The 27,730-nt window shown below is 47.9% G+C and overlaps 2 protein-coding genes across 6 annotated transcripts in view; one reads left to right on the top strand and one right to left on the bottom strand.

Moving 5' to 3' along the window:
• The first annotated feature begins 453 nt into the window (after positions 1-453).
• On the top strand, positions 454-7,899 carry Mkrn2os (MKRN2 opposite strand). The gene is made up of 4 exons (XM_020177153.2): positions 454-783; positions 5,424-5,473; positions 6,190-6,352; positions 7,566-7,899. The coding sequence occupies exons 1-4, from the start codon at positions 458-460 to the stop codon at positions 7,846-7,848; spliced, it is 822 nt and encodes a 273-aa protein (XP_020032742.2). The 5' UTR covers positions 454-457; the 3' UTR covers positions 7,849-7,899.
• Positions 7,900-8,264: 365 nt separating this feature from the next.
• Tsen2 (tRNA splicing endonuclease subunit 2) overlaps positions 8,265-27,730 on the bottom strand; it is a 39,734-nt gene continuing 20,268 nt past the window's right edge. For 2 of the 5 annotated variants that reach the window (XM_074044446.1, XM_020177193.2), the window contains exons 9-12: positions 20,922-20,958; positions 19,908-20,019; positions 18,421-18,510; positions 15,366-17,157 (exon numbers count right to left, since the gene is read on the bottom strand). In XM_074044446.1, coding sequence (XP_073900547.1) covers positions 17,098-17,157; positions 18,421-18,510; positions 19,908-20,019; positions 20,922-20,958 — 299 coding nt within the window. In that variant the 3' untranslated portion in view covers positions 15,366-17,097. Of the gene's footprint in view, positions 8,854-10,359; positions 10,564-14,022; positions 14,498-15,365; positions 17,158-18,420; positions 18,511-19,907; positions 20,020-20,921; positions 20,959-27,730 lie in introns of those variants that run through there. The other 3 variants (XR_012436391.1, XR_012436392.1, XR_002213162.2) reach the window with 3 other exon arrangements.

Raw genomic sequence — 27,730 nt, 5'->3', positions numbered from 1 at the left:
CTCAAACCTTGATTCTCCTGATCTCAGTCTCCCAAGTAGCTAGGATTATAGGTGTGAGCCACTGGCATTCAGCTTGAAACAAGTAATTTTATTATTATTTTATTTATTTATTTGGCAACACTGTGGTTTAAACTCAGGGCCTCACGCTTGCTAGGCAGGCGCTCTTACCACTTGAGTCACTCTGCCAGCCTTGAAATGAGTAGTTAAATGATAGAGTTCTTACAGAACCATGAGTGTGGGGCTGGCTGCCCAAGAAAACACTGGGGGAAACTGAGATAGTCTGCACAGAAAAGTAGGATTTTAAAGAATGTACAGGAGCTGGCTGTTACCAGCTGCAAAATGTACAGAACTTGGTGAGTGAGCACCAATACAAACTAGCTCTTTAAGAGCCCAGTCTCTAGGCTGCCTGGTTACTGGTTAATCCTATCTGGCTCGGCTTCTGCAGTCTTCAGTCAGAATGATGTCACTGTCGGTCAGGTTACCACCGCCAGGTGCATTTGCTGGGTGTGTGAGAAGAAAAGGAAGTCTCCAGAAACCTCCCTTGGCAGCCCAGGAGGCGAAAGCTATGCACCGTGCAGAGGCCGGGAAGCCTTTAATTAAATTCAACCACTGCAAGAAATCCATCTACAGCTTCAGGGTGCCCCGGAGCTGCCCCCTCTGCAGGCAGGATGTGGGCTTGACCAAGCTGGAGGAAGCGCCTGTCAGCATCGCCAGTCCATTCACCAACGGGCACCAAGAAAAATGTTCTTTCCTCCTCAGACCAACACACGGCACGTTTCTCAGGTGCAGTTTCCGTGCAAACTTCTCCTTCTGCGCGTCAGTCACTGACGCTTGCTTTTTTTCTGATGCGCGCGGGGTTTGGTGGGCAGTCTTTCCAGTGTTTTGGTCTTAAGTCCTGGTACATAGGCCTTGTTGCTTCATCAACATGAGTGGTGTGAGGCTGGGAGTCCAGCTCAGTGGCAGAGTGCCACAAAGAGAAAAAAGAAAAAAATGGGAGTGGGCGTACACCTGTATAGTGAGGGGTGAGAGAAGATGTGCTCCATACGTGAAGATCCACGAGACTGTTTCAGACAGGAAACTGACCACTCACTGGACAATGACCATCAAGAAATACTGCTACTGATGGTTTGTAGTTTATGTGTTCCTCAGGGCCTGAGGAACAAGCACGTTTAGAGTGTTCTGTGTGGAAGTGGATTAAATTGGCAGCTGGGTTTGAACTCAGGGCCTCAAGGGTGTCCAGCAAGTGCACTCTGCCACTGAGCTGCTGTCTTGATTTTATTTTTATGTTTTTGGCAGCATTGGGGTTCGAACTCAGGCCTGGTGCTGGCCAGGCAGGTGCTTTGCCACGTGAGCTTTGATTGAGGTCAACTCTTGAGGAACTGGAGTTTGAGGCAGCCTGAGCTACGTAGTGAGACCTTACATCAAAAAAAACCAAACCAAACCAAACCAAAAAAACCCCAAAAGGATTGTCTGTGGTGAGTGTGAATGGGAGAGGCCTTGGCCTGCACCAAATGATGGTGCATGCTTCAGCAAGCACTCAGTTCTTGCCTGCGGCTACAGCCCTGGAAAGCCACCTCCCCTCTCTAGGAGCACTGGTTTGGGATGAGAACCCAGGAGGTGACCACACTGTCCTGGTTAATGACATCCCTAATCGAGTCTCTTCCTGTCCCTGTGAGGATAAAGTCAGCTGCAGTGTGCTTCTGGTCAAGCTGGGTGTGAATGGGAGCACCCCCCCCCCGCCCCGGGCCATCCTCTGTAACAGAAAGCCCCCTCCGGCAATTCCTATCCTGGTCCTTCCACTAACCAGCCCAGGACCCTTTCCCAGGCTCAGCTAGTCCCAGTCTACAGGTAGAGGTTAGGCACTCAGCTCCGGCAAGCCTAGTCCTGTCCCCCATTCTGCTCCTCTCACATTTGGTCAGATCAGAGCTCCAGAGCCTGGCAGGGCCCTCACTTCCACCCTAACGCGAATCCTTAAGCCCCAGCTGTTTAAGAGCCTCTTGTTCATGCCAACTGAGTCATTCTCTGGTTGGATTCCAAAAGCTTTTGAATAAAATGGACAAAATTCAGAATTAGTTTCCCCTAGGGTTGGTTCACTCAGCAAACCCTTACTGGGCTGCTCTGTGTGGGAAATGCTGGGAGATCACAAGGAACAAGCCACAGCCTGCACTCATGACCTGATGTGACATGACATGACATGCTTTTGGCAGGACTGCAGTTTGAACTCAGGGCTTCACACTTTCTAGGCAGGTGCTCTACCACTTCAGACACCTGCTAGCTGGACATGCTTTTGAATTGACTTTTAATAAGCCATCATAGTCATTGTTGTCCCCACCTACTCCTTGCACGTCCAGGCAAAGTGCTGTACCACTGAGGTGTATCCCCAGTCTGCATTTGTAGAGGTTTAGGAGAAGGATGGAGGGGGCGAATTCAACCATGATACCTTGCAAGAACGTTTGTAAATGTCACACTGTACCCCGGTACAACAATAATACGGTAATTAAAAAATGAGTAAACCAAGTAAATGTAGTAGCGATTTAATGATGTCATTCCAATGTAAATATCAACAATTCTTTTCTGGAGTTGAAAAGAAAAATTTAAAGTTAATATGGAAAAACAAACAAACCTCAAGAATATCCACATATAAGTGATGAATTATTATTTTAGCTTTAGATGGTCCATTTTTGGGGGCAGAGATTGAACTTAGGGCTTGCAAAGCAGGCACTCTACTCTCTGAGCCACCACCTCCAGTCCATTTTGCTCTGGTTATTTTGGAGATAGGGTCTCGACAACTATTTGCCTGGGCTGGCCTTGAATCCCAGATCCTCCTGATGGTCAGCCTCCCAAGTAGCTAAGGGTTACAGAGGTTAGCCTCCGGTGCTGAGCTGGTCAATTGTTTTTGAAAGAAACCAAGCAATGGAAAAATGTGTTTTACACCACTCACATGCTCGTCTGGCTGCACGCTTTGTTTCTCTGTGTACGTGTAAACTTCCTTCTGACCTCATTTTCCACAGCTTGGCCAATCACCTCTTTAAGGCATTCCTTGATGCCCTCAGGAGTGGACTAGCAGTGTGACTGTAGGGTGGGCTAGTTGTCTCAGGAGGAGTTCCTAGTGGAAGGTGAGTCTGGCCTCCATGCTCACTCCGTGTCCCCCTCTTCCTCACTCAGCATCCTTTCTTCTCTGACATGGAGACACGGAGGGCCTGGTCTCAGTAGGCATCCACAGAAGGAACAGGTGGAATGCTTTGACATCTTCCCCTCCCTTCCAGTGCTTAGGCCGGGATCTGCAGGAACCCTAAGGTGGCCCCTACCCACCACCTCCTCTAAGGCCAAGTCCTCGACTGTTCCCTTCCCTCCCATCCAACTTCCCAAGCCCTCTATATTGAGTCCCATAACTCACCTGACAAGACAGTTGCACTGACTTGGCAAAAGAGAACCAGCAGTGACCCAAAGAAATCACCTAGGCTCTGATCTAACTAGGATAGGATCCCTCAGGGCTACCACTTACAGTTGTGTGGGTTGTGGACTGCACAGAGGTTCCTGGTGAAGGTAGGGAGGAGTGCTGAAACCCAGCCTGTACTCCACTCACCAAGCCAGGTGCACCATGCAGTGTTGCAGTAAGAGGTCCCTTTTCCTAATCTGTGCAAAAGTACCACAGGAGACTGGGAGGCCATGGCCCGTGCTTCTGAAATATTGTACATTTTTTCCCTTTGCAGCACTTATCAATCTATTACAAACTTAATAAACTTCCATCACCAGCACCAGAAACAAAGCAAAACAAAAAAGCAAGCTTGTTAAACTAAAACTAAAAAGTCTTCCTGGAAGCAAGCCCACCACATGCAGAGACCTGGAACTATTTCCTGTGCCACAAGACACGACAGACCCAGAGTGGCGTCCAGCAAACATCTGTCACAGGACTAAGAAGAATTAGGGGAGGAGAGGTAGTGCCTAGGAATGAGCAGGGGAACAAAAAGCCAGGGAGGTCCCAGGGAGCCATCCTGAGGCAGCATTCACAGGTACAGTGCTGAAATCGGTGACATCCACGACTGTCACCTTTTGACCTCATTCTCAACCTCTGAACTCACAGAGTCTCCACAAGTTCAAAATGGCTGCAACAAGACAACCTGGGGGGATGGCTCTAAGTAAGGAGGGGCAGCCACTTGTATCCTTGGCCATTTTCAAGCCTGGATTACTTGTTTTATTGAGAAAACAAATATCCAGACCTGTGGTCTTACAAAACTTTGTCATTTAAAAAATTACCTGTAGCCAGGCTCTGCTGCTCATAGCTGGAATCCTAGCTATTCAGGAGGCAGAGATCAGGAGGATCGAGGTTCACAGCTAGCCCAGGCTTAGTTTTGAGACCCTATCTCAAAAATACCACACACAAAACAGGGATGGCGGAGTGGTAGAGTGCAAATGTGATACTCTAAGTTTAAACCTTAATACCACACACACACACAAATTACCTCCTGAGACCGGGCTTGGTGGTGTGTGCTTGCAGTTCTAGTAACTCAGGAGGCTGAGGCAGGATCCTAAGTTTGAGGCCAGCCTGAGGTCCATGGTGAGACAAGCTGGGCCAGGCACGGTGGCTCACGCCTGTAATCCTAGCTACTCGGGAGGTAGAAATCAGGATAGAGATTTGAAGCCAGCCCAGGCAAAAAAAGTCTGTGAGACTCTATCTGAACTGATAACAGCTGAGAACAGTGGTGCAGGCCTGTCATCCCAGCTACATGAAAAGTGTAAATAAGAAGATTTTGGTCCAGGCTGGCCGAGGCATAAATTTGAGACTCTATCTGAAAAATGTGTAAGTGAAAAAAGGCTGGGAGTGTGGCTCAAGTGGTAGAGTGCCTGCCTGGCAAATGCAATGTCCTGAGTTCAAACCCCACTACGTCCAAAAGCAAGAAAAAAAAATGGGAACCCCCCCAAAAGAATAAGGTTCAAGATGGAACCCTGAATTCCATCCCCAGCACCAAAATATACACACCACCTCAAACAAACGGAAAAAGTAACTTCATGAAACAGGCTGCCCAGAAGTGGGTGAAACACAGGCTGTAAGAGCCACTTGGCCAGGGCGGTTAGGAGGACTGAGGTCCCCTAAGATCAGACTGCAGGATAAAGGGTCGCTGCCACAGAAGGGACCTGCCCTAACCAATGACTCCCAGTTGGGCCCTGGGCGCCAGGTGGCGTGCTGACGTCAAACTCTAGAAGAGCTGCCTTTGAGGCTTGAAGAAAATGCAGAGTTAGGACAATTTCCCAGGACGGAAACTGGGCACAGTGGTGTGAGCCTGCAGTTCAGCTGCCTGGGTGGCTGAGCTGGGAGGATCACGTGACCCCAGAGCCACCTGGAGGTCAAAGCCAACCTGGGACAACACAGTGAGATCCCATATCAAAAAACAAATGTAGCTAATAGCACCTGTTTCTTTCAGGGAGTATGATGGAAGCTCTGATCTTCACGTTGGAATCACTAACACAAATGGTGAGTGCATTTTCAAGCTTTTTTAGCTTTATGTAACTTCCCAGTATAGTCATGAGGAGAGGGGAGTTGCACCAGGTCACTGTCATTCCTGTTCCCTGGCTCTCCCACTGCACTGCGAGGGGGGAGCTGCCACTCCCAACAGAGCAACACTGCTTTATGACAAGTCGTTACCACTCATGCAGAACACATGGCAAGTTCTTGCTTGTTTTGATGCTGGGGTTGGAATCCAGGGCCTGGTGCATGATTACTGAGCTGCACCCCAGCCCCTGAAAGCACTTTAATATTTTCTCAGCAAACAGCGTCAGAAGCTTGTGCATTTTGTGTGTGTGTGGTTCTGGGGATTGAACCAGGGTCTCATGCTTGCTAGACAGGTGCTTTTCCACTGCTGGGGGATGGGGAAGGGGAGAGTAGTCACCTATTACTACCTCCTGCTCCCTGGGGTAAAGTCACGAGAGGTAGGGCACCAGTTCCCCTGAAGGCAGGCTCTGCAGATACAGGGGAGGTAAAGCTGCCTCTGAACCTCACTAAGTGGACCTTTGCTTCATACTTAATCCTAGACTTTCTTACCTGGCAGCGTCCATTGCTCTGACAGTAACAGGAAAGTGCGACCTGGATTTCTGGAACATCACCTAGGTGGCTGTGGTCACTGTCCAAGGTGCCTCTCACAGAGGTGCATTTCCTGCAAGGCCCAGCCTGACCTCGCTTTGCGTTCACAGGAGTTGTGTACAATTACAACCAACAAGGTGTCCAGCGAGATGAGGCAGGGTGGGAGCAGAGTCTAAGTGTTCCTTTGGTTCAGCCTGGCATGTTTGGACTGTTGGACCACTGGGACAAGTACCTAGAAGACTTCTCTGCCACCGAGGATTGGCTGCCTCACAGGTAGGAGCTGCAAAGGCCACCCACTCCCTGGCACTCTTTCGTCACGAAAGTTGGGTCCCTGTGTGGTCCAGGTGCATTTAATGTCCAGGCCAGTCCTCTCTGAGCTGGAAGCAGGGTTGTGTTACTTCAGGTTTTCTGCAGAGGTGTGACACACACTGACATATTTGGGGTTTTTTGGTGCTATTCTTGCTATGTTGCCCAGGCTGGCCTCCATCCCAGGGACCACTGAGCTACTGTCAGGCCCAAAGTCACAGAATTTTAAGAGCTGGAAGAATCAGAGCCTTACACTCCATTTAATTATTTTACTTATGTGACTTTTTTTTTTAACTTTTATTTTCAGACAGGGCCTTGCTAAGTTCTAGCCCAGGCCTTGAACTTGTGATCCTCCTGCCTCAGCCCTCTGAGTACTGAGATTACAGGGGTGGGCTTCCACTCTGGGCTGTAACGAGGAACTTTTACACAGAGAGCACAAGGGATGACATACATTCTTTAAACTTTTTTTAAACAATTTTTAAGATGTAACAATACAAAATATCGAAAGCTCCAGCTTTTTTAGAAATTCTGAAATTAATTTCTCAATTCTTTCCCTCAACATTTCAGAAGAAACCCTGGTGGGTTTAAATTTTCTGAGGCTTCCCTTGAGATGAGTTTAGACCCCGAGGAATACCATAAAACTCAGATACTGAGCCTCACCCCTACAGTCTGGAATTTCTCTCAGATGAAGTTATCCAGATGGGCAGTTTATATACCACCAAGCCCTGGACATGCAGGTGATCCTCTGGCCTGTCCTTCAGGAGCAAGGAGAAGTGGCCCAGGGTGCTAGGCGTCCCTCACAATTGCACCTGCCCCTTCATAACCAGTGGCTCAGCACACAGGGCCGGCCTGCTGCAGAAACAGACTCAGTTATGGAAGGCATTGCATGGCTTCTCAGCCTGATCCTGAGCAGTTTGTTTTGTTTTGGAGGCAGGGTCTCTCTGTGTAGCCCAGTCTGGTCTGGAACTCACAATCCTCCTGCCTCAGCCTCCTGAGTCTGAGCAGATTTCAGAGCTCCGCTTTTCAGGGGCCGACATGGTGACCGCACCCGTCATCCCAGCACTCGGGAGGCTGAGGCAGGAGGACTCCTTGAGGCCAGACCAGCTTGGCAATGGAGTGAGGCCCTGGCTCTTACACAAGCAAGCAAACAATGAGAGCTTGCCTTCCTGTTTCTGCGAAGGTATGAAGAAGACCACCACAACTGCTACAGCTACACCCTCACCTTCATCAACTGTGTTCTGGTCACGGAAAGCAGAGCGCAACTGGGCAAGAGCGAGTTCACGGAGAAGTACGTGCTCCCCAGGACCAGGCTGGCCTCCAAGTACATCATGCTCTACCGGACCATCGAAGCGCGGGGCTTCCACGCCGCCGACCGTCCTGACCCCGACTCAAGCCCTCCCTGCAGAAGCAGTGTGCTGTGCGTGACGACAGAGGGGGCTGGGCACTCAGGCCACCACCCTTAATCCGTACCGTGGAGTTCTAAATGCATTAAACTGTGGCTAATTTTAAAAGGACGTGCTTCTTCTTTAAGCTTATTTCAGCTAAGAATTTACAAAACTAATAAAAATTGTGGGCTGGGGGTGTGACTCAGAGGTAGAGCACTTGCCTAGCACATGCCAGGCCCTGGGTTTCATCCCCAGCACTGCAAAAAAAAATTTTTTTTAATTAGAAAAACAATTGGCCTCTTTTTTTTTTTTTTTAATTACCTGCATTACAACTAAATTATTTCCAAAGCAGCTGGGTTTTAAGTTGAGACTGTGTTACAACATCAAGTGGCAGCAGCTTTTATTCACTGAGCAAAGAAAACTCTTCCAATTAATTAATTTAAGGTGAACAAGTTCACATTTGGAGGGGAATCCTGCAAGTGGAGAGCTGGAGGTAGGAGGGTGAGGGAGACACAGGTTGGGAAGGAGTGAACGTCTTTCATTTAAAGGCACGTGGTAACCTTTTCCTAGTCAATAGTGAGATGCAAGGAAACAAAACAAGTGTAACAGGAGCTCCTCTGGAATCATGTTTCCTTCTCCTCCCTTTGCCTTGAAGGGAGATTCAGTCACTGCCCTCATCCCTCAAAGGCAGCACCTAGGTCACCAGACCACTGTCCTTCCCGCTGCTGGCCACACCAAAATCAATTCCTTTCCTGTTTCACAACCATTTGTTCCTCTGCTGCCTGTATCTTTTGGAGCAAGTGGCTGGACTTGGCTTTGGGACCCTCCAGAGTTAGGTCTCTGGCCTAGACTTTGGTAAGACAAGAAAGCCCCTCAGACTCTTAAGTCAGGGATGGCCACTGCTGGGAAAGAGCTCTTCTGAGTCCCTAGTCACAAATTGCATTGATGTCACTCTAATTAGCAAAACTCCATGTCCTTTCATGTCCCCTGGTCTGGCTGTGGAGTGGGCATTGGGTTTACCTCTGCCCACTGCAAGTGCAGAATTCAGAAAGAACACAGGAGGCTGTCTTCTTTCTCCAGGACCTTCAGGATAAGGAAAGGGGAAACATGGATGAGTAACAATGCAGAAATGAGGTGATTTTTAACAGGAATATTAGAATTTGTACACTTAAATAATCATCAAACGTAACTTGTCCTAGAGCTTGCTTTGTTTTAAAAGCCATGTGATCTACTCCACTTGATTTCATTCCTGGCCTGAGCACCAAAGGATATCTCATTTCCAAAATCTGAAACCATCCTTAAGTTACCAACAATTGCCTATTATTTAAGTAACTTGATGGGAAGCCATCAGACAGAGGTGGATCAAAAATCTGTTCCTATTTAAACAAAATGAAGCTTGAGCTTAGTTATCTAGTTAATCATAAATGGTCAAGTGAGGGCTGTCGGTGTAGCTCGGTGTAGTGCATTTGCCTAACATGTGTAAGGCCCTGGGTTTGATCCCCAGCACTGCAAAAATCAACCAACCAACCAACAAATAAATAAATCGCTAACTGGGCAATAGTTATATAATCAGAGACTTAGTGCTGGGTTAATCCAAACAAGGCAACTGCTCAAAGTTTAATCAAATAATTTCTTTGCTGTGCTTCCTCCTGCATCCTATAAAAGCCTTCCCTCCAAGTAGAGCCCACAGACTTTGGGTTTGGCTCTACCCAGTGTGTCAGTATTTTTGTACGTGCTATGCTGGGATGGAAGCCAGGACCTCGTTCGTACAGGCTATGCAGGTCCACTGAGCTACATCCCAGCCCTCCTATAACCAATTCATAGGTTGCAGTTTGCCCAAATAAACTCTCTAACTTTTTAAGTGTGCCTTACGTTTTAATGCTAGTAATATAGTCAGAAAACTTGCTATATAGATCCTTGAAACGTGTTTCCAAAGAGGTGTCTGGTTAATGTTTCAATACAGGTAACTTCAGTGGGAAAAGTGAATGGCATTTCAAATGTTTCCATTTACAAGTTTAAGGACTTTTCTTTAGAGACAAACAAACCTGGTGGGTCATGGTGGTATATGCCTGTAATCTCAGCAGTGGGTACACAGACTTAGTGGGATCTTGAGTATGCACCAGCCTGGGCTACATAGTTCCAGACCAGTGTGGGAAATACAGTGAGACCCTGACTCAAAACACAAAACAAAAGGACTGGCGGAGTGGCTCAAGTGGTAAGAACGTCTGCCTGGCAAGTGAGGCCCTGAGTTCAAGTCCCTGTGCCACACAGTTCAAGTCCCTGTGCCACACACACACACACACACACACACACAAATTATCAGCTTTTAGCCAGGTGCTGGTGGCTCAAGCCTGTAATCCTAGTTATTCAGAGGCACAGATCAGGAGGATTGCATTTTGAAGCCAGTCCTGACAAATAGTTTGCAAGACCCTATCTTGAAAAAAATCCATCACAAGAAAGGGCTGGTGGAGTGACTCAAGGTGTAGGCCCTGAGTTCAAACCCCAGTATTGCAAAAAAAAAAAAAAAAAAAAACCCAAATACCCCCAAAACCAAAATTGCCCAGCCAGGTATCATAGTGACCCCACCAAACCACCGTAAACAGAACTGATTGGCATGGTACCTCAGAGGATAAAGATGAAAGATCTGTGGGGTCTGCAACTCACAAGTGTTGGATTTCTGACCTTACGATGCTGCAAGAGTGACACACATTCCTTTCATTAAACGGGGCTCCACGCCAGACCCAACTCTTCTTCCCACTCATCCTCAAGGCCGCCCTCTGTCCGAAGTTACACCTGTTTGGCAGATGAAAAGACCTGCCTAAAGTCACAGTGGCACAGCTGGGGTTCACACCTGGGCTTGTCTGTGACACCTGTATACTTGACTCTGAGGCCACAGAGCAGGTGAGCAGCACAAGCCCGGGGTAAACCGAGACAGACCAGCCATGCTAGGGTGTGCGGCGCCTGGGTCAGCTTTCACCTTCATTAGAGGTAAAGGAGAGAGTGAGGTAGCTGGCCTCTTACTTCTTCACTTGCATCAGCCGGTACACACGCCCCACTCTTACCAAACCACAGTGGCAAATCTATAGGTTTTACCTAACTGAAGGAGAGTAAGCCCCGAGATAACACCGACAGATGGTAATGTTGCTCAGCTTTGCAGACTTCTGAGTGGGGACTTTTGATTGTTTCCTTCATCGTAACTAAATGCTAACTGCCTGATAAGGACCCAGCATTGCACCAACTCTGTTCCCCAGATGAGGTCTCAGGTTCTCTCTGGCACCTTCCAAAGGCACCCCTTCATGTCATAGCTCAGTGTCACCTGAGGCACACCTCTGGGACTGGGACTACGCTGATGGAGAGACCGTGGGCCCCTTTCCACACCATGAGCCTCTGTCACAGAACTGAAAGATGAAAATGACCAAGGTATGTTCCAAAACCTCTATAGCACACATGAAATACTACACCCAGGAAAACCCAATAAACATTAGTACAGAAAAACAGAAGAAAAAAATAGTCCTCAGCTTTGTCAACCTGCCTAGGACCAGTGTCCCATCCACTTGAGTTTAACCACTGAAAGGGGCCACCTACAAACCAGGGATGTCCACAAGTGTCCCTGTTTGTGAGTGCAAGAGAGCCATCAGTGCAGAAGACCCCTGTTCCGCACACCTCCCCCACCCTGCCACCCCGTTGTGGGGGTGAGGCTGGAGAATGTGAGCTTGCACAACCTGAGACAGCAGGATGAGCACAAAACCATCAGCCAGGCAGTGACTGCTCTCACGGGGGGCTTAGATGTGAGGGTCCACTCCCCAGGACACCTTCCCCTCCCCAAAAGGTCACGAGGGCTGCTCCCTTCCCAGGACAAATAATGAAAGCAGGGAGATGCTGACCACCAGGCCCTGTACCAGGTAGCTCAGAAGGATCGGCCACTCTCCCAGGCCCCTCCTCGGGGTGGTAATGGGATTTCCCCTTTCCAACAAAGCTGAGGTGAGAGTCATATTACATATTTTAACCCTTTTAAAGTGGACAATTCAGTGCCACTTCCTACGCTGAAGATATTGTGTGACCACCACTCTAGTTCCAAAACATTTCCCTCAGCCCAAAAAGCCTCTGCGACCACTGAGCAGTTGCCCCCATTCTGGCTGACCCCTAGCCCCTGGTGACCGCCAGTGGGCGGTCTCCCTGGATCTTCCTGCTTTGGCTATTTCACAGGAATATATGTATGGTGTCACACAGTATGAGGCTTCTTCTCTGGTTTCTTTCACCTGGCATGTTTTTGAGGTTCATTCACATTTTAGCAGGTACTGGTGCTGCTTCTTTTTTTATTTTTTTGAAACACGATTTCACTGTGTAGCCCATTATTTCATTCTGTAGCCTGGACTGGCCTCAAACTTGCAATTCGCCCTCCTCTGTCTCCTAAGTACTGGGATTATAGATAGTCATGCACTCCTAGGCCTAGCCATTTCTCTTGATGGCTGAACAATATTTCACTATGTGGGCCAGGGCCAGCACCTCGGGTGAGTGCAGCCCAAGCCTGCACCCAGGAGCACATGGTTTTGCAGACAGCCTCAGAAGGCTGACAGGATCTGTGAGGACCATCTACGGAGCCACGCTTAGCAGCCTTGGTACGGTGTAGGGTGCTTAGCTTAAGTTTTCTTTCTCTGGTCCTTGGAGACTGGGTCTCTCTATGTAGCTGGACTTGAACTCGTGATCGAGTATGGTAATTCCAGTTTCAATTCAGGGACAAGGTCACGAATGAGGTTAGGACTGCACAGCTGGTACATTAGTACAAGGGATGCAACCTGGGACTCTAACATCCTGCTCCACTAAGGTATTATTGAAGCCATCTGTCTCCTATGTGAAATTTGAAACCCCTGAACACTGAACTGCCAACTCAACCCGGAGGAAGTAGTGGTGCCCAAGGGGGAGCCTGGCTTGCCATTAGGGAACCAATGTTCCCCCCATTACTCTCCACAGGGCCAGCCCAGCAGGACTGCAAGAGTCCCTGCTCACCTCGTTCCACTCTAGTCTGCATTTGTTCCCTGCCTGCTCTCCTCCCGCTCACCTCAGCTCTCAACACAGAACTTGCTCTGCCTGATGAATGCCAGTTTGGTGGCTTTGGGTCACCCCTGCCAGGAAGGAAGAGGACTCCACAGTGATTTGTGCTTCCTAGGTTCTCCTCTGTCCACATAACCCTGCGACCAGCGCAGCATCCCCAAGGCCCCAATGTAGGAATCAGGTCATGGCAAATAAATTGCCCACAGCACACAATAGCACAAAGCCACTGAGGGGCGGGGCTGGGACCTTTCTAAAAGGTTCACTTCACTGCCCAGCTTCAGTAGAAATGTCTCTAGGGAAGCAAAGGTAAGCACTAAACTGGGTGTGGTGGTGCGTGCCTGTGACCCCAGCACTCAGAAGGCTGAGGCAGGAGTATCACAAGTTCGAGTCCAGCTACATAGAGAGACCCAGTCTCCAAGGACCAGAGAAAGAAAACTTAAGCTAAGCACCCTACACCGTACCAAGGCTGCTAAGCGTGGCTCCGTAGATGGTCCTCACAGATCCTGTCAGCCTTCTGAGGCTGTCTGCAAAACCATGTGCTCCTGGGTGCAGGCTTGGGTTGCACTCACCCAGGTAGTGGCCCTGGCACAGTTGTGCAGCACACACCCAGCCCTGCCCTCCTTGTGACCTCACCCGCCAGCAGAGCTGTGTCTGGCCTCACGTGGTTTTCTAGGATGGTGCCATTTTAGCTGTGATGACCTCATCCTTTCTGAACCAAGGACTGGGAAGTTCTTGGGCCAAGGCCTCTGCTTGTGTGACTGGTAGTGATGTATGACAGCCACCATCCCCAAGCCTCAGTGGCTCCTTCTGAAGACCCCGAACTTACAGGTCTACTATGGGTACCACCAATACACAGGCACCTCCACATTTAACTCCTGCCTTGATGATTTGCCACCATGATCTGCAAACAACCTTATCTGCTATTGGCTATCCAAATCAAGTACAGCACATATGACTGAGCTGGTGGGAAGATCACCCACGCCGTGGGGCCTGCTGTCAGACATGTGGTACAGAGTTACACCTTAAGTGAGCGTGTCTTCCAAGGAAGCAGAAAGAGCATGTGAACACGTAGTTAAGTTTTGGAGGCCTAGGAAATCTGTTAGGACAAAAGCGGAAAGGATAATGTACTGAAAAGAAAAACACATAAAAGATAAAATCTTGGCCAAGATTTATTTTTGGGAGTACTGCGGTTTGAACTCAGGGCTTTGTGTTGAGCCATGCCTTCAGCTGCAAAATAATGTTGTTTTTTTTTTTTTTTTCTTGTAAGTTTAGTATTTTGCCCTGACAACAAAATAACTTGTGAAAATACTTTCATGGTGTTCTTGAGAGATCCTTGTACTCAGGGTGTATGGTGAGCTGGTACTGCAAGCGAGACTCACAGCAGAACCTCCGAAGGCCTTTGGAGAGCTGAGGCAGTGACGGAGGCCTTTGATTTAAGGACCGAGAGATTAAGAGCTCTGTAAGGACATGGCTGGGTTTTTGTTGTTGTTGTTGTTTTTGAGACAGGCTCTCGTTATGTAGCCAAGCTGATCTTGAACTTGCCTTGGCTTCCTGAGTGCTGGGATTGCAGGCGTGAACCACTACACATGGCTCAAGTCTGATGCTTTGAAGCCTGTGAAGCAACTTCTGTTCTCAGTGAGGCTGCAGCGTCTCTCTAGTGAAGTGTAGAAAACTCCTGAAAGTGATTTTATCACAAAGTAAAATTTGAATTTTGATGAACCTGGGCCTTTTTTCTTTCTTTCTTTATTTTTGGCGGCACTGGGGTTCAAACTCAGGGCCTCATGCTTGCTAGGCAGGCACTCTTACCGCTACAGCCACTCTGCCAGCCCCTTTTTAATTTATTTTATTGGCTCTTTCTTTTTTTAAACAAATGCAAATTTGAACATTTATTTTAGATGATAAAAGTGACAAGGCACAAAGTCTCCAAAGCCAAGCTAACACTGTTGTCAGCTGGAAACTGGATGATGCTGAACCAAAACCCCGACTGGTATATCATCTCAGAACCCCAAGGCCCAACAGTAATGCTGAAGAACGCACGGCCTGCTATGGGGTGTACAAATCCTATCCCCAAAGAAGGGCACTTTCACACAGGCTTCAATAAAAGACGCCGCTTCTGGGGCTGGGGATGTAGCTCAGTGATAGCATGCCTGCCTAGCAAGTGCAGAGCCCGGGATCCCCAGCAGCTGGAGGAAAAAAGATGGCCTCTCTGTAATGTCCCAAGCCCAGTGCTGGGGGTGGAGCCCAGAACCTCATGAACGCTCAGCAATGCTGTCACTAAGTACACCCGAGCCCAAGAGGCTGCCTCTGGGTGGTCTTTGAGAGCCTTCAGCACCACTGTCACAGCACCACTGTCACAGCCAAATCCCAAGGCAGCGCCGCAACCTTCCAGGCATGCTAGCTGGCGTAAGGACCTAAGGTGGGTGCTGAAGGGGACCACATTGGACAATGGATTATGGAGCTCGTAACCACAAGGCACCTGCGGCACTCCTCAGTAGGCTTGGAAAGCAATCTCGTGATGATCAATGACACAGGGAAGAAAGGGCTCTGCATTTTTTTTTATTTTCAAGGTTTTGAGAAATGATAATTCAAAACAAAACTCTTATGTTGCTATGGAGCAATGTAGACAGTAAAAATGCTGAGGAATTACTAGTATCATTAGCAAGAGCTAAGTACTACTAAGAACGTAATACTGATGGCTGCCACTGGCCCGAAGCAGGGGAGCAAGAAGAGCTCCGTCATCTGAGCAACTGGCATTTGAAATCCAGAATGCGCAGGTGTAAGGAGCTGTTGGAAGAGAGCAGGATCCCAGCTGAACAGAAGGATGGAATTAGGACGGACAACTACAAGCAGAGCCTTCCGGCATCAGGAGTGTGAAGACAACTGTCAAGGGAGTGCCCACAGACGTTCATTTTAGTTCCTTCTCCTCTCACTGCTTGTAAAGATGGTTCTCAGCTGTCCTCTTTGGGAGTCCTAAGCGTCAAGACTGCCCACCAGTTTCCTGAATTTGGACTTGGATGCATCTCAGGCATTTCTTTCACACATTCATTCACCAGCTCACTGTGGTGCTCTCACCCCATCCCCCACCCCCCAATCATCCCCTCTGTCCATGTTTTTCCTTGCTATGGTTTGGATTTGGTGTGTCACCATCAAAAGTCACATTGAAGTTCAATTTCCCAGTGTGACGGTGCTGAGGGGGAGGGTTCTTTATGGGAGCTAGAGGTCATAAGCTTGGACGGGACTCCTGTAGTCCTTAAAGGATGCGTTAGCTCCTGGGAAAGTGTGTTGTTATAAGGTGAGCCAGGTCTCTCCCCTCCCCAGTCTCTTGTGGTGATGTGGCCTGGAGCCCTGGCAAGAACCCGTGCCAGGCTGTTTGGACTTTCTAGCCACCAGAATTATGAGGCAAATAAGCATTTTTTCTTTATACACTACCCAGCATGTGAGAAGGAACCGATGCTTCTCTTGCCCACAAATGCCCCTCAGGGAACTTCACTGCTGTCTAACCAATTAAAAACGGCTTTGCTTACTGTTTTACTAAATATGAATTGCATTCATTATGTCTCTCCAAACATATTATTTCACTGCTTATTTTTTATTGTAGAACAAGTTCCCTGCAGCAAGATGTAATTTTTAGCTAATATTGTACAATATTGTGCTCTGTACACAAACTTGCCAAATGATGTGTTCACTGAGGACAAAGTGATTTGGTAACTGATGCTTTAAAGGTTTTCTATAATACAGAAAATCTTGGCAGATATGCAATGAATTTTCAAATGTCTGGGTTATTGGCTGAAGTTCTTGGATAAACTGAGACACATGAATTTTTTTTTCCATTTAAAATAATGGATGTGGGATCCTGTGATCCCCAAATCTGCTCCGAGGTTCTTTCTGGGATAGATTAGGCGTGGATAACAGGGATGCTCTATGAACTGCAGGGTGCTGCATATATGTTAACTAGTACTGTTCTCAGGGAAACTCAGAGAGAGATTTCCCGTTGTTGGGAAGGTCCCCTGACCTCCCCAGGGATGGGCTGTGGCTCAGGCACAAAGAACAGGCTCAGCAAGAGAGCGAGAGACTGACAGAGAGGAGTCCTTTCCTCCCTGTGTAATCTTATCTTTTAAAACACTGACAGTTTTCTGGTGCTGAAGCATCACAGCCTTTAAAGTCACTACATTAACAGGTGAATACTATGAAAGGCCTATTACCTAGTCCTGAACTTGGCATGTGGGAGGACACTAAGTGGTCACTGGTTTGCTGAGGAATCTGAGGGCCGAATCATCAGAGTTCATCTTGGTCACTTCTCTCTCGTGAAGAAATCCATCGGCTGAGAATCACCTCCTGCAATTGAGGAAAACAAGAACAGGGCTAAATTTCAGCACAGAAATGAAAGAAAGTTCCAAGTGTCTGCTTTCACGCCACACTTCACAAAGGGCTGCTGTGCAGTAGTGATTCCCGCCCGGCTTTTGTAACAGGAAGCTTCGGAGAACACATTGCAGCAACATAATCCTGAGGTGCCACGTGTGTCCATCCCCCCGGAAAGACTTTAAGGGGGGCCCTTGCCTCTGCCATGGTGTCATCCAGTACACTGCAGCAGTGCGGGCTAGTGTCTAACACCAGAACCAGGTCTGTGAGGGCACAGGGCTCCATGGCCTGGGTCAGCCACTGAGAAGGGAGAAGCAGGTCTGACCAGCACTTTAGGTACAAGTGATCTGGCAGAGATGAGTAGGACAAACGGAGGGCCTGGAGACCAAGCAGCAGGTGTGAAGTGGGGCAGGGCAGTGAGCAAGGAGGAAGGGAGCACCGTGCAGGAGAGGGAAGCAGAGGCAGGCTGATGGGGAGAGGGGGACGACAGAGACACTGTCCGGATCCGGCATGCAAGGGGAGGGGGCACAGAGTCATTGACAAACACCAGACATTTCAACAATGAAGTTGGCAGACCAGGGTGGAGGAGAATCAGCAAAGAATACTGGAAGGACTTGGTTCAACCAGAAGCACAGAATCAGATGAGATGGCTAGAGTGTGGCTCAGAGGTAGAACATGTGCTCAGCATGCTTGAGGCCCTGGGTTTCCTCCTAGCACCAAAAAAAGAAAGAAGTCTGCTGGGCGCTAGTGGCTCACGCCTGCAATCCTAGCTACTCAGGAGGCAGAGATCAGGAGGATCACGGTTCAAAGACAGACCGGGCAAATAGTTCACGAGACCCTATCTTGAAAAAACCCACCACAAAAAAGGGCTGGCAGAGTGGGTGAAGGCCCCGAGTTCAAACCCTGTAAAACACACACACACACACACACCACACACACACATGTCAGATAAGTTCAAGGAGGGAGAAACACCTGGTCTCTGGAAGTGAGATATCTGAGAGGCTCTGGCCTGTCAGAGACAGAGAGAGAGACAGAGAGAGAGAGAGAGAGAGAAGCTGTGTCGATGGTAGGAGTTACAGAGGGCGGAAGTCCAGCAGGCTGGGGTGGGGGGAAGGGCCGGGGCAGGCTTTCTGTCACCAAGGCGAGACATTTCCATTTGTTTCCTAGCTACAGATGTTCTAGAGGGTCCCACTCGGTGCACGGGACCTCTGGATGATGTACATTTGTCTGTCTACCCACCTGAACTTTAATTCTCTTCATACATTCTGGGGACTCCATTTCTTCATCAGTCATGGTACAGGGTTTAACCAAGTAGCACAACATAAGCTCCTGTTGAGAAGAGAAAAGCCATTTCCACATTCCACTAATTAAAAACACGGTATGGATGTGAGCAGGGACACACAGTTTCCACCCCTCTCCCTGTGCTGTCCTAGACACACCAGGTGGGTAAAACCACAGGGCCTGTGGCTGTCCTCCTGGGACTTGACAACCTGGTCTCAGGTCTTGACGAAGGCCCCGTTCAGTGATCACGGGGTGAGAGAATGCAGATACAGCGGACGCACTGACTATAAACACAGCATTTAAAATGTTAAACACAGGCTGCAAACCCATGAAACAGGTGCAAGGACGCTGGCACCATTTCAGACTCCCTAGTTTCTGGGAGCCACTTAGGCCTAGGCCACCTCCCTCACCCAAGGGCAGCTGTCTCAGGCCTGGTTGGGGCCTCAGCCTCTCCTCCCACCACTTCCAGCAGCAGAGGGACAAAGTGAGGATGTGCAATTTGATGTCAGTCGGCAGACACTGTGTAAGAGACAGCACACAAAGCTTGCGTTCTTTTTGAGGGAGGCGCTGGACTGAGCTCACAAATGCTAAGCAGGGGCTCCACACTGAGCCCCAGCCCCTCAGCCCCAAAGGTTGCATTCCTAATGGTCCTGGTGTGAGATGAATTTTCCTTCCCAGCTTTGAGGACAAGAGGCTCAAAGCCTCTTCTTTTCCAAAGGGAGCATCTAGTTGTCTGGCTTATTGGGCTGGGTGGCCATGGGTTTGAGGCCTAACCCTGTATGGAAGCCATGGTCTTGGATTAGTCACTCAGCATCTCAGGATGCTCAATTCCCCCTGCCTAGGACAGGGCTAACAACAGGGTGGTAGGAATACAGGAGCAAAGCGCTTGGCTGTATATATATTTTTAATTTTTATTGTTTTATTATTCATATGTGCATACAATGCTTGGGTCATTTCTCCCCACTGCCCCCACCCCCTCCCTTACCTCCCCCCCTCCCTCCCTCTCCCCCTCACTCCCTCGATACCTGGCAGAAACTATTTTTGGCTGCTTCTCTCTTATGAGATCCTTCAATTTCGAAATGTGTCAATAATGTCTTGGTGAGAGAATCAGAATTGCAACAGGAAGCACCCCTCAGAGCAACACCACTCCTAGGCAGGAAGGCAGGTCCACCTAGGTCAGATGCCACAGAAACGTCTGTGCTCGGCCTCTGGGGCCAGGCCTCAGATGGTGAGAGGTGGGACACCAATCATAACGGGAGAAGAGGATGGTCCAAGCTCAATAAGCCAGGAGCACAAAAGACCCCAAATCGTCCAGAACTTCACTGCAGGAACAGTAAGAAGTTTCTACAAATGACCTTTTTTATTCTGCTACAGTGTAAGAGAAAAAAAGGAATCAAACCGTTTAATGGCACTTGACTGCCAAAGCTGATGCTGTGTTTCCTTACCTTTGAGACATTCACTGAAACTCTGCTCAGGGCGGCCAGGGACTTCCAGCTGAAAGGTCTGCGGAGGGAGCCTTCAAAGCGCTCATCTACGAGCTCAATGATGACAGAATAGCTGGAAAAATACAGATGGGGGTTAAAAACAAAAAGTACAAAATCAACCTGCCAAAAGAGTACTGTTTGTCTTTCCAAGAATGAAGACTGAAAATATTTACATGTCTCACACTAAGTGCCTTGACTCAGTACACTGAAGAAAACCTCGTATGGCAAAGTACAAACTTTCAGGCCAATCTCTGTTCATAATCACAGGAAAGAAAGAACATTTTTTTTTACTCACCGGGTGTCAAGATGAACAATTACTACATGCATTAACTCAACATTTCAACACAGAAACAAACAATATCATTATGTACGCATTCTTTTTTTTTTTTTTTTATAGTACTGGGGTTGAACTTAGGACCTCATACTTGCCAGGCAGGCACTTTTGACACTTGAGCCATGTCAGCCCTTTTTCTTTAGTCAGTTTTGGGATAGAGTCTTACATTTCCACCTGGGCTGGCCTGGACCACAATCCTATTTCCACAATCCTCCTATTTATGCTTCTTGAGTAGTTAGAATGACAAATATGGTACCACAGCCAGCTTTTATTGGTTGAGATGGAGGACTCACTAACTTTTTGCCTCCACTGGTCTTGAACTGCAGTCCTTGTAAGAAGCTGGGTTTACAGCTTGCTGGGCTCCCTATAAGTTATTCTATCAATACTGTAACAATATCAGTGTAGAGACATGGACTTTTTTTAAAAAATGGAACCCAGGGCCTCACACATGCTAGGCCAGTTCTCTACCACCAAGCTGCACCCCTGCCCCCCATCCTGGCTTGGACATTTAATATCAGTCTTTATCAGGGCCAGGAGGAACGTGACTTTTAATCATCTTTATGGCACTGAAAATTAAACTGGAGGCCAGAAATTTCCTTGTGTCCCTTAAGCCATTAATTTATTTAAAAATTGCTCCAAACCTTGCATGGTAAAATGGAGGGCCTTTCCGATACAGCACTGTAAAGAAGAAAAAGAAAATATAAAACCACTCAAAATGAAAAGCTTACTTTATTACTTAATATTCTTGTTTTCCAAAGGAAGCATCTAGTTGTCTGTGTGTAGACACTATGCAACGTGCTCCATAGACTATCTTTAAAATATAGATGACTTTTCTCCCCAAAACACAATGAGCAAAGCAACTCTGCTGCCAAGACTGACCTCCTCCCCACAAGTTACTTCCAAAGTCAAACACATGGTTTCCCCACCCCCCCAGCACTGGGGATTGAAGCCCGGCCTCACTCACTTGAGCCAAACCCAGCCTCAAGCGATTCTTGCCTTGTAGAGTGTGAAACTGCATCAAGAGTGTGAAGCCTGGGTCAACTTTTTGTTATTCATCTCCCACCACCTAAGTTTATACTGACCGAGTAGCCACTCTGGTCTATACTGATACTGCTGATGCCAGAGAGAAATAAACTGGAGCCTATTTTGAGAAATTTGGCTTCATGTTTAATTTTAGAAATTCAAAGTCAATGGCTTTTTAAAGAAAAAAGTGACACAAACATACACTCCACCTGGGCATCAGTCCGCCCTTCTCTTGGGGACCTGATGGAAGTGGGGGTTAAGAAGAGCCTCTCAAAGAAAGAGCATGAGCCCAGGGACTCTGGCACTCTGCCGGGGACCCTCTGGAGGTCCATGACCTGTGGCAGAGACTGGCTGGCTGCTCACCCAGTCCTTTTCTTCTTCCTCCTGGGCAGGTGGCCAGACCACAGCTCTTAGTCCCCAGGCAGTCGGGCACAGCTGTGTGCGGTGTGCACTTTCAAGACCGCCCATAAAGCCCTCCTGAGTAGAGCCTGTGCTTGGTCCTTTGTGAAGGTGACGTTGGAAGCTGTGTGTGGGAGGCTGTGAGCCACAAGACGAAGCCTGGAATCTGGAAGCACCTTTTGGAGTCCATCTTCCCACCAACTGGATTCTCCTTTTGGATTCCACAGGAACTAAAACTGAAGTCCATGGCCGAGCCCAGAGGCCTGGCATGTGTGAGTGACTTCAGCGCTGGGATTACGGTTACGCACGCACATGTGTATCTACAAGCTCCCAGCTGTCCCTGGTGCAGAACCAATGGAGTAAAGATCAGGGAAAAGCTTGCTTCCCTCAAGGAATGGACACAATTTTCCTTTTTGGACATTTCAGTCCTGTAGCTAACCATGTTTTTCTCTGGCTCATGGCTCCACAGACACCCCAGAAACCCATCACCTAGCCTTGTTTTGCTAGTCTGTACTTTCCTTGGTCATGCTGCCTTTTCACTATTGAAGTTACACTTAGAGTATTCCCAAGTCAGCTTGCATTCAAGTAAATACCTGAATATATTTAAGCAGTGCTTTTTGACATGACATAGCGGTTTCCACTTATTGGGACAGAGATGAACTTAGGAGTTTTGTTTCCTGCCCAATCTCTGCCACTCCAGGATGTGTGACTTTATGAAGCTATGAACTTCTCTGAACCTCAGTTTCCAAAATTCTAAGATGAAGACTTCGCTGTGCACAGTGGAGTACACTTGTAGTCTCAGTTACTTGGGAGGCTGAGGCAGGAGGATTCTTGAGCCCAGGAATTCAAGGCCAGCCTGGGCAGCACAGTGAGACATTTAAATGGCTTAAATAAAAATGAAGACATCAAGGGAAATGAAGATATTTTCTAGCCCTCGAATGCCATCATCACCTGTGACCAAATACACCTCTTTAACCTCATAAGCACATGGGGCGTCACAGGCAGCAGCTCATGCCCACAGGCAGGTCCTTTCGATGACCAACTGTGATGGGGTACAATTGGAAGTTAAAAGCATGAACATTGGAACCAGACAGACCCAAATTAAATCTTAGCAGTGCCAAGACCAGGTGGCACCTTCAACACATCAATGTCCTTGTGAAAATGGGGGCAGGGAAGCACAAGTACCAGCACAGTGTCTGATATATAGTAATGCCATGGTAAGTAACAGTTGTTATCATGACAGTATATTCAGAGGGAAGATAAAATTGTTTTGTCAAAAAGCCTCGCAAGTAAAAAGGTGAAAGATTTAGAAGTTTGGGAAATACCGTGCATCAAAAATAAGATCTGAAGGCTAGGGATGCAACTCAGAGGCAGAGCACCTACCTAGCAAACATGAGACCCTGAGTGCCATCAATCTCCAGTAAAAAAGTGGGGGCAGGGGGGAGAGGGACGAGGAGGAGGAACAAGAAAAGGAAGAAAAATTAGAATCATCCTAGCTATTTGGAAGGTTGAGATTAGGAGCTCACCGTTCAAGGCCAGCCAGGACAAAAGAAAGTTCATGAGACCCCCATCGCAACCAGCAGGTGAGTATGGTGGCAGGTACCCATCACCCCAGACTATGTAAGAGACTGAGATGGGGGGAATCATGGTTCCAAGTCAGCCCAGGCAAAAAGTTTGTGACATTCTATCTCAATGGAAAAGAGTTGGGTATGTCAGCCTGGCTATGGTGGGAAGCATAAAATAGGATGACAGTGGTCTAGGTCGGCCTGTCTTCAGAATAACCAGAGCAAAAAAAGGGCTGGAGGTGTGGATCAAGTGGTAAAGTGCCTGCCTTGCAAGCATAAGGTCCTGAGTTCAAGCAAAAAAAAAGAAAAGAGAAAGGTCTTGAGGCTGGGAATGGGTGAGGCCCTGGGTTTGGTCCCTAGCACCTAAATAAATAAATGAGTTAAAAATAAAAATGAGGTCTGGAAAAAATGGGACTGGGGATGTAGCTGAGTGGCAGAGCACTTACCTAGCATGTGGTATGAGGCTGAGTTCCATCCCTAGCACCCCCAAAAAAAGGAAAAATAAAAAAAGAATGGGTGGAATAAAAGGAAAGTGCTCTCTTACAGATGAATGCCTGGTAGAGAAGTAAAGGCAATGACAGAATGAGGGAAACTGATGCAATAATTAAGAAGGGAGCTATTAATGGTATCACTTTACATATTGTTAACTACAAAAGGAAAAATGTAACTTACAATAGATACCTGATCGCTCTTCTTAGATAGGGCATGGGATTACTTTATGTAGGAGAAGGCTTCTATTCTTTGGTGCTGCATGCAGGAATACTTATGGATTAATATGGGTTCTGTATGTAAATGCAGACAGTGTTAAAAATAGTTTACAAATTTGACTAGAAAAACAAGCCAAAGGAGTGGCTTAGGACAGAACCAAAGAGGACAACAGACATGTCTTCTGTGATGAGCAGAGCTTCTCTGCTGACCCTGTCTTGGGGACAGAAGCAAGTGTCAGTCTCTGGGCATCACAGGCAATGACTCCTTTTGGTTCTGGAATTCTGTAACTCTGCTGGCTTTCAATGGCTCCCATCAATCCACTTCTGTTCTGAGACTTCTCATCTGTAGGGAGCTGAGAAATCACTCGACAAAACTCACTTTGCTTAGTCAATGCAAACGCATTGGGGTGGGTGGGAAGGAGGCTTCGGAGTGATCAGAGCTTTGGGTTAAACCATACTCAATCAACTCAGCACTGCATGCAAGTGTAAGACAACAGGAACCCAAGTTGGTTTTTGGCTGCCTGGCTGGAAACAGGTTCGGTGTAGAGAGAGGATGAAGCATGAATGCAGATAGCCCTGATCTCTGTACTTACTAGCTGTGGGGCGTCAGATGACTTACTGAATCCTTCTGGACCTAAAATTGCTCAGCTATAAAAGTAAGCTGAGGGACAGCCATGGTGGTGTGTACCTATAATCCCAGCTACGTGGGAGGAGGAAGTAGAGGGATTGCAGTCCAAGGGGAGTCCTTGGACACAAAGCACAAGATCCTACATGAAAAATAAACTAAAGCAAAAAAGAGCTGAGGGTATGGTTCAAGTGGTAGTGTGCCTGCCCAGCAAGTGCAAGACCCTGAGTTCAAACCCCAGAACAGGCGGGGGGCGGTGTGGTGGTGGTGGTGGTGGGGAAACAAAGGAAGCTAATAGCACAAACCTCCTGGGAGTGTGTAGATTAAGAGGCAACCCTGGGGTGGGGGCTTCCAATGTGGAATGTAAGTGGTCTGTCTTCCCTGGTAGGTGATGGCCTCAGGACTTATCTGAGCACTGCTACCCATAAGATCTTTATTCGGGGAGAAGTGTCCCTGATACGAGTGGCTTTCATAATGGCCTTTATCATGGGCCATTAATTCACTAAGGAAAAACAACTGGGTTTCACCTGTGTGGGCAGCTCTAGAGAACATGTGACTATGTCACTGGCCTTCAAAATTAAACTAGCATTGCTAAAAAGCAGCAGACACCACGCAGCTGCACCTGGAGGAGGTAGGTGAACACTGCCGAGACCCTGTGCTCCAGCAGGGAACCTCAAGTCACCCTCCCTGTTGCTGGAGAGCCAGCCTGACGCCAGGAGCGAGATGGATCCTGTCCCCATGGTATCATACAAGTGACCAGGAGCAGATGCTCTGTACGTCCTCACTGGGGCAAAGGCCCCCAGACAGCCTGGAAATAATTTAGTATTTCATTTACTTTTATCCTTTTAAAAATATCCACCCATCAGCCCACTGCGTCCTTCCCAGCATCCTTAGGAGGCAGTGTTCATGTATTAATTTATACGGTGATGGAGGCAAAACCCAGGGCCTTGTGTGCATTACACACAGCGCTCCACCACTGAGCTGCACCCTCAGCCCAAGGCAGGTTCTTTTCTAGGAATGCTCTCTCTAGGCATCACCCACAAATACGGCCTGACTGCTGGAAAGAAAAAGTTGCAGGGGAAGGGGACTTTGTTAAGTGCTTTGTAAGCACACAGCACCTCCTCTCATTCGGGTAAGTAGTTACAAAGATGTTGTTATCCACATTACACAACAAGAGATTACAGAACTTGTCCGAGGTCACACAGGCCATGAACCCAAGAGTTTGCTCTTCACTGCCTATTAACATATCCTTGTAGTCTTGCCAACCGGAAAATTTTACTCAAATTTCACCCATTATAATGGGAACTTTGGAGGAGACCTGGCAAGCATTTACAGTGAATGGCTTTGCTTACCGGAGTGTGAAAAGGAGAAGGGACAAGAAACCTGGAATAGGTCTGTGACTCACTTAAATATGACCTGTGGCTGACACAGTTATCTTGGAAGTGGGCACTCATCTCAAGCCAATCTTGAGCATCTGTGTTGACATCTGTGCCTAAAATCCAGGCACAGAAGAAACAAAAGAAGCTACTCTTCCTAGAGGGGTGGGTAGGCCTTGCCCTGACAATCTGATGAAAGATAAGATTCTTGACTCAGATAAATGCACCACTTCATAAGCACACTATCTAGAAAAGTATTTCAGGGCTGTTGGGACCTCCTGAAGACTGTTCTATGAATCCAGGTTAAGCACATTCTATTTTAGATAAGGAATCAAACAGCGAGCTGTGTTTCTTTGTGTATTTAAAAAGGCTCAAAATACACAGAACAGGGGCTTAACAGAACCCCACGACCTCAAAGAACCACAGCTTCATAGAAGGTCTCTCAAATACCTTGACATTTTTATCCGAACTTGAAACAATGCTGAAAATTCCCAGGAAGCACTTTCACTTGGCAAATCTGGAAAAATGGGTTTTGGGGATATGCCAAGGAACCACCCCAGTGCTGGAAAGACGGGTGCTCACTAATGCAGGTTGGGGTTGCAAGTGCCCCCCACGTCCAAGAGCTCCCAAGGGCCAATCTCCAGGCTCTCCTGCTCCCAGAACTGCTTGAGTGCCTGACACACGCTCAGGGTAGGTTGGTCATCCTGAGTCAAATATGTGAAATGCTCCAGAATCCAATTTAGTTTTACTTTTGTGTGGTAGGCAAGTGCTCTACCACCAAGCCAGTCCCCAGCCCAACAAACCCCAAAGCTTTCTGAGGGATGACATGATGCCACAGAAAATTCCACACCAGGAAGCTTTGCTTCATGCATAAAATTATGCAAGCATTTCATGTAAGGGATGCTCAACCTGTACCTCCACTGGACTTATTTAACATGTCCAAAACCTGAGGCCAGTCCCTAGGAATTACCTCTGACTCCTCTATCTGTAAATGCCATGGACATTCTGCCAGTGGTTCTGGTTAGACCCAGCTCCCCTAACGGTCACTCTGCTTCCATTTGGTCCCCCTTAGTCATTAAGATAGCAGACAGAGGATCCAATTAAATTAGGTCATTAAATTCAAGTCTCTCTGCTCAAAATCTCAAGACTTCTGATTCCAAAGCATCCAGCGTCTGCCCAGCCTGACTGTCAGATGTCCCCTCTACTGTTCTCTCCATGGGATCTCGATGTTCTCCATAAACTTGTCCTTGCGATGCTCCTGAAACCTGCATGTTCCTGCCTCAGGGCCTTTGTGCTTGCTGTTCACTTTGCCTGGCGTGTTCTCCTCACTCCCCTGTGAAGTGTTCCCTCACTGTGTTCACACCTTTCCCCTAAGGAATGGCCTTCCCCCATCCCTTTGCTCTGCTCTATCCTTTCTATGGGGCTCAGCCCTGAAATTCGTCTCTATTTGCTGCTCATCTCCTCCTTGCTCCAGTAAGTGCTGGTGGGCAACTTTGTGTCTGCCTGCTTTACCTCTGTGTTCCTGACCCCCAGAGCTGTACGTAGCCCATGTGCAGACCCTCATATTACGCTGAGTGCAGAGCTTACCTGATCCAGTCTCTCAGTCTAAGATCAAGGGATACGGTATTTTTAGGAAGTTCCTAACAGGCTGCACTCTAGAATTCAAAGCCCAGCTCTGCAAGTTAGTGGCTCTAGAAACTATTTTGGGCAAATGACCCATTGTCTCAAAACTGCAGTCTGTCTCTCAGACAAACA

Source organism: Castor canadensis, chromosome 10 (genome assembly GCF_047511655.1).
Source record: "Castor canadensis chromosome 10, mCasCan1.hap1v2, whole genome shotgun sequence".
Taxonomy (NCBI): Eukaryota; Metazoa; Chordata; class Mammalia; order Rodentia; family Castoridae; genus Castor; species Castor canadensis.
The sequence above is the reverse complement of the archived record's forward strand: the minus strand, read 5'-3'. Positions and strand labels throughout refer to the sequence as shown.

What these genes read in the sequence shown, in the direction of transcription:
- Mkrn2os (XM_020177153.2), top strand. Translation starts at nt 458, where the DNA reads ATGATGTCACTGTCGGTCAGGTTACCACCGCCAGGTGCATTTGCTGGG. An exon ending in ACACACGGCACGTTTCTCAG is followed by an intron (nt 784 to 5,423) that starts GTGCAGTTTCCG and finishes TGTTTCTTTCAG; the next exon opens with GGAGTATGATGGAAGCTCTG. An exon ending in TGGAATCACTAACACAAATG is followed by an intron (nt 5,474 to 6,189) that starts GTGAGTGCATTT and finishes TTGCGTTCACAG; the next exon opens with GAGTTGTGTACAATTACAAC.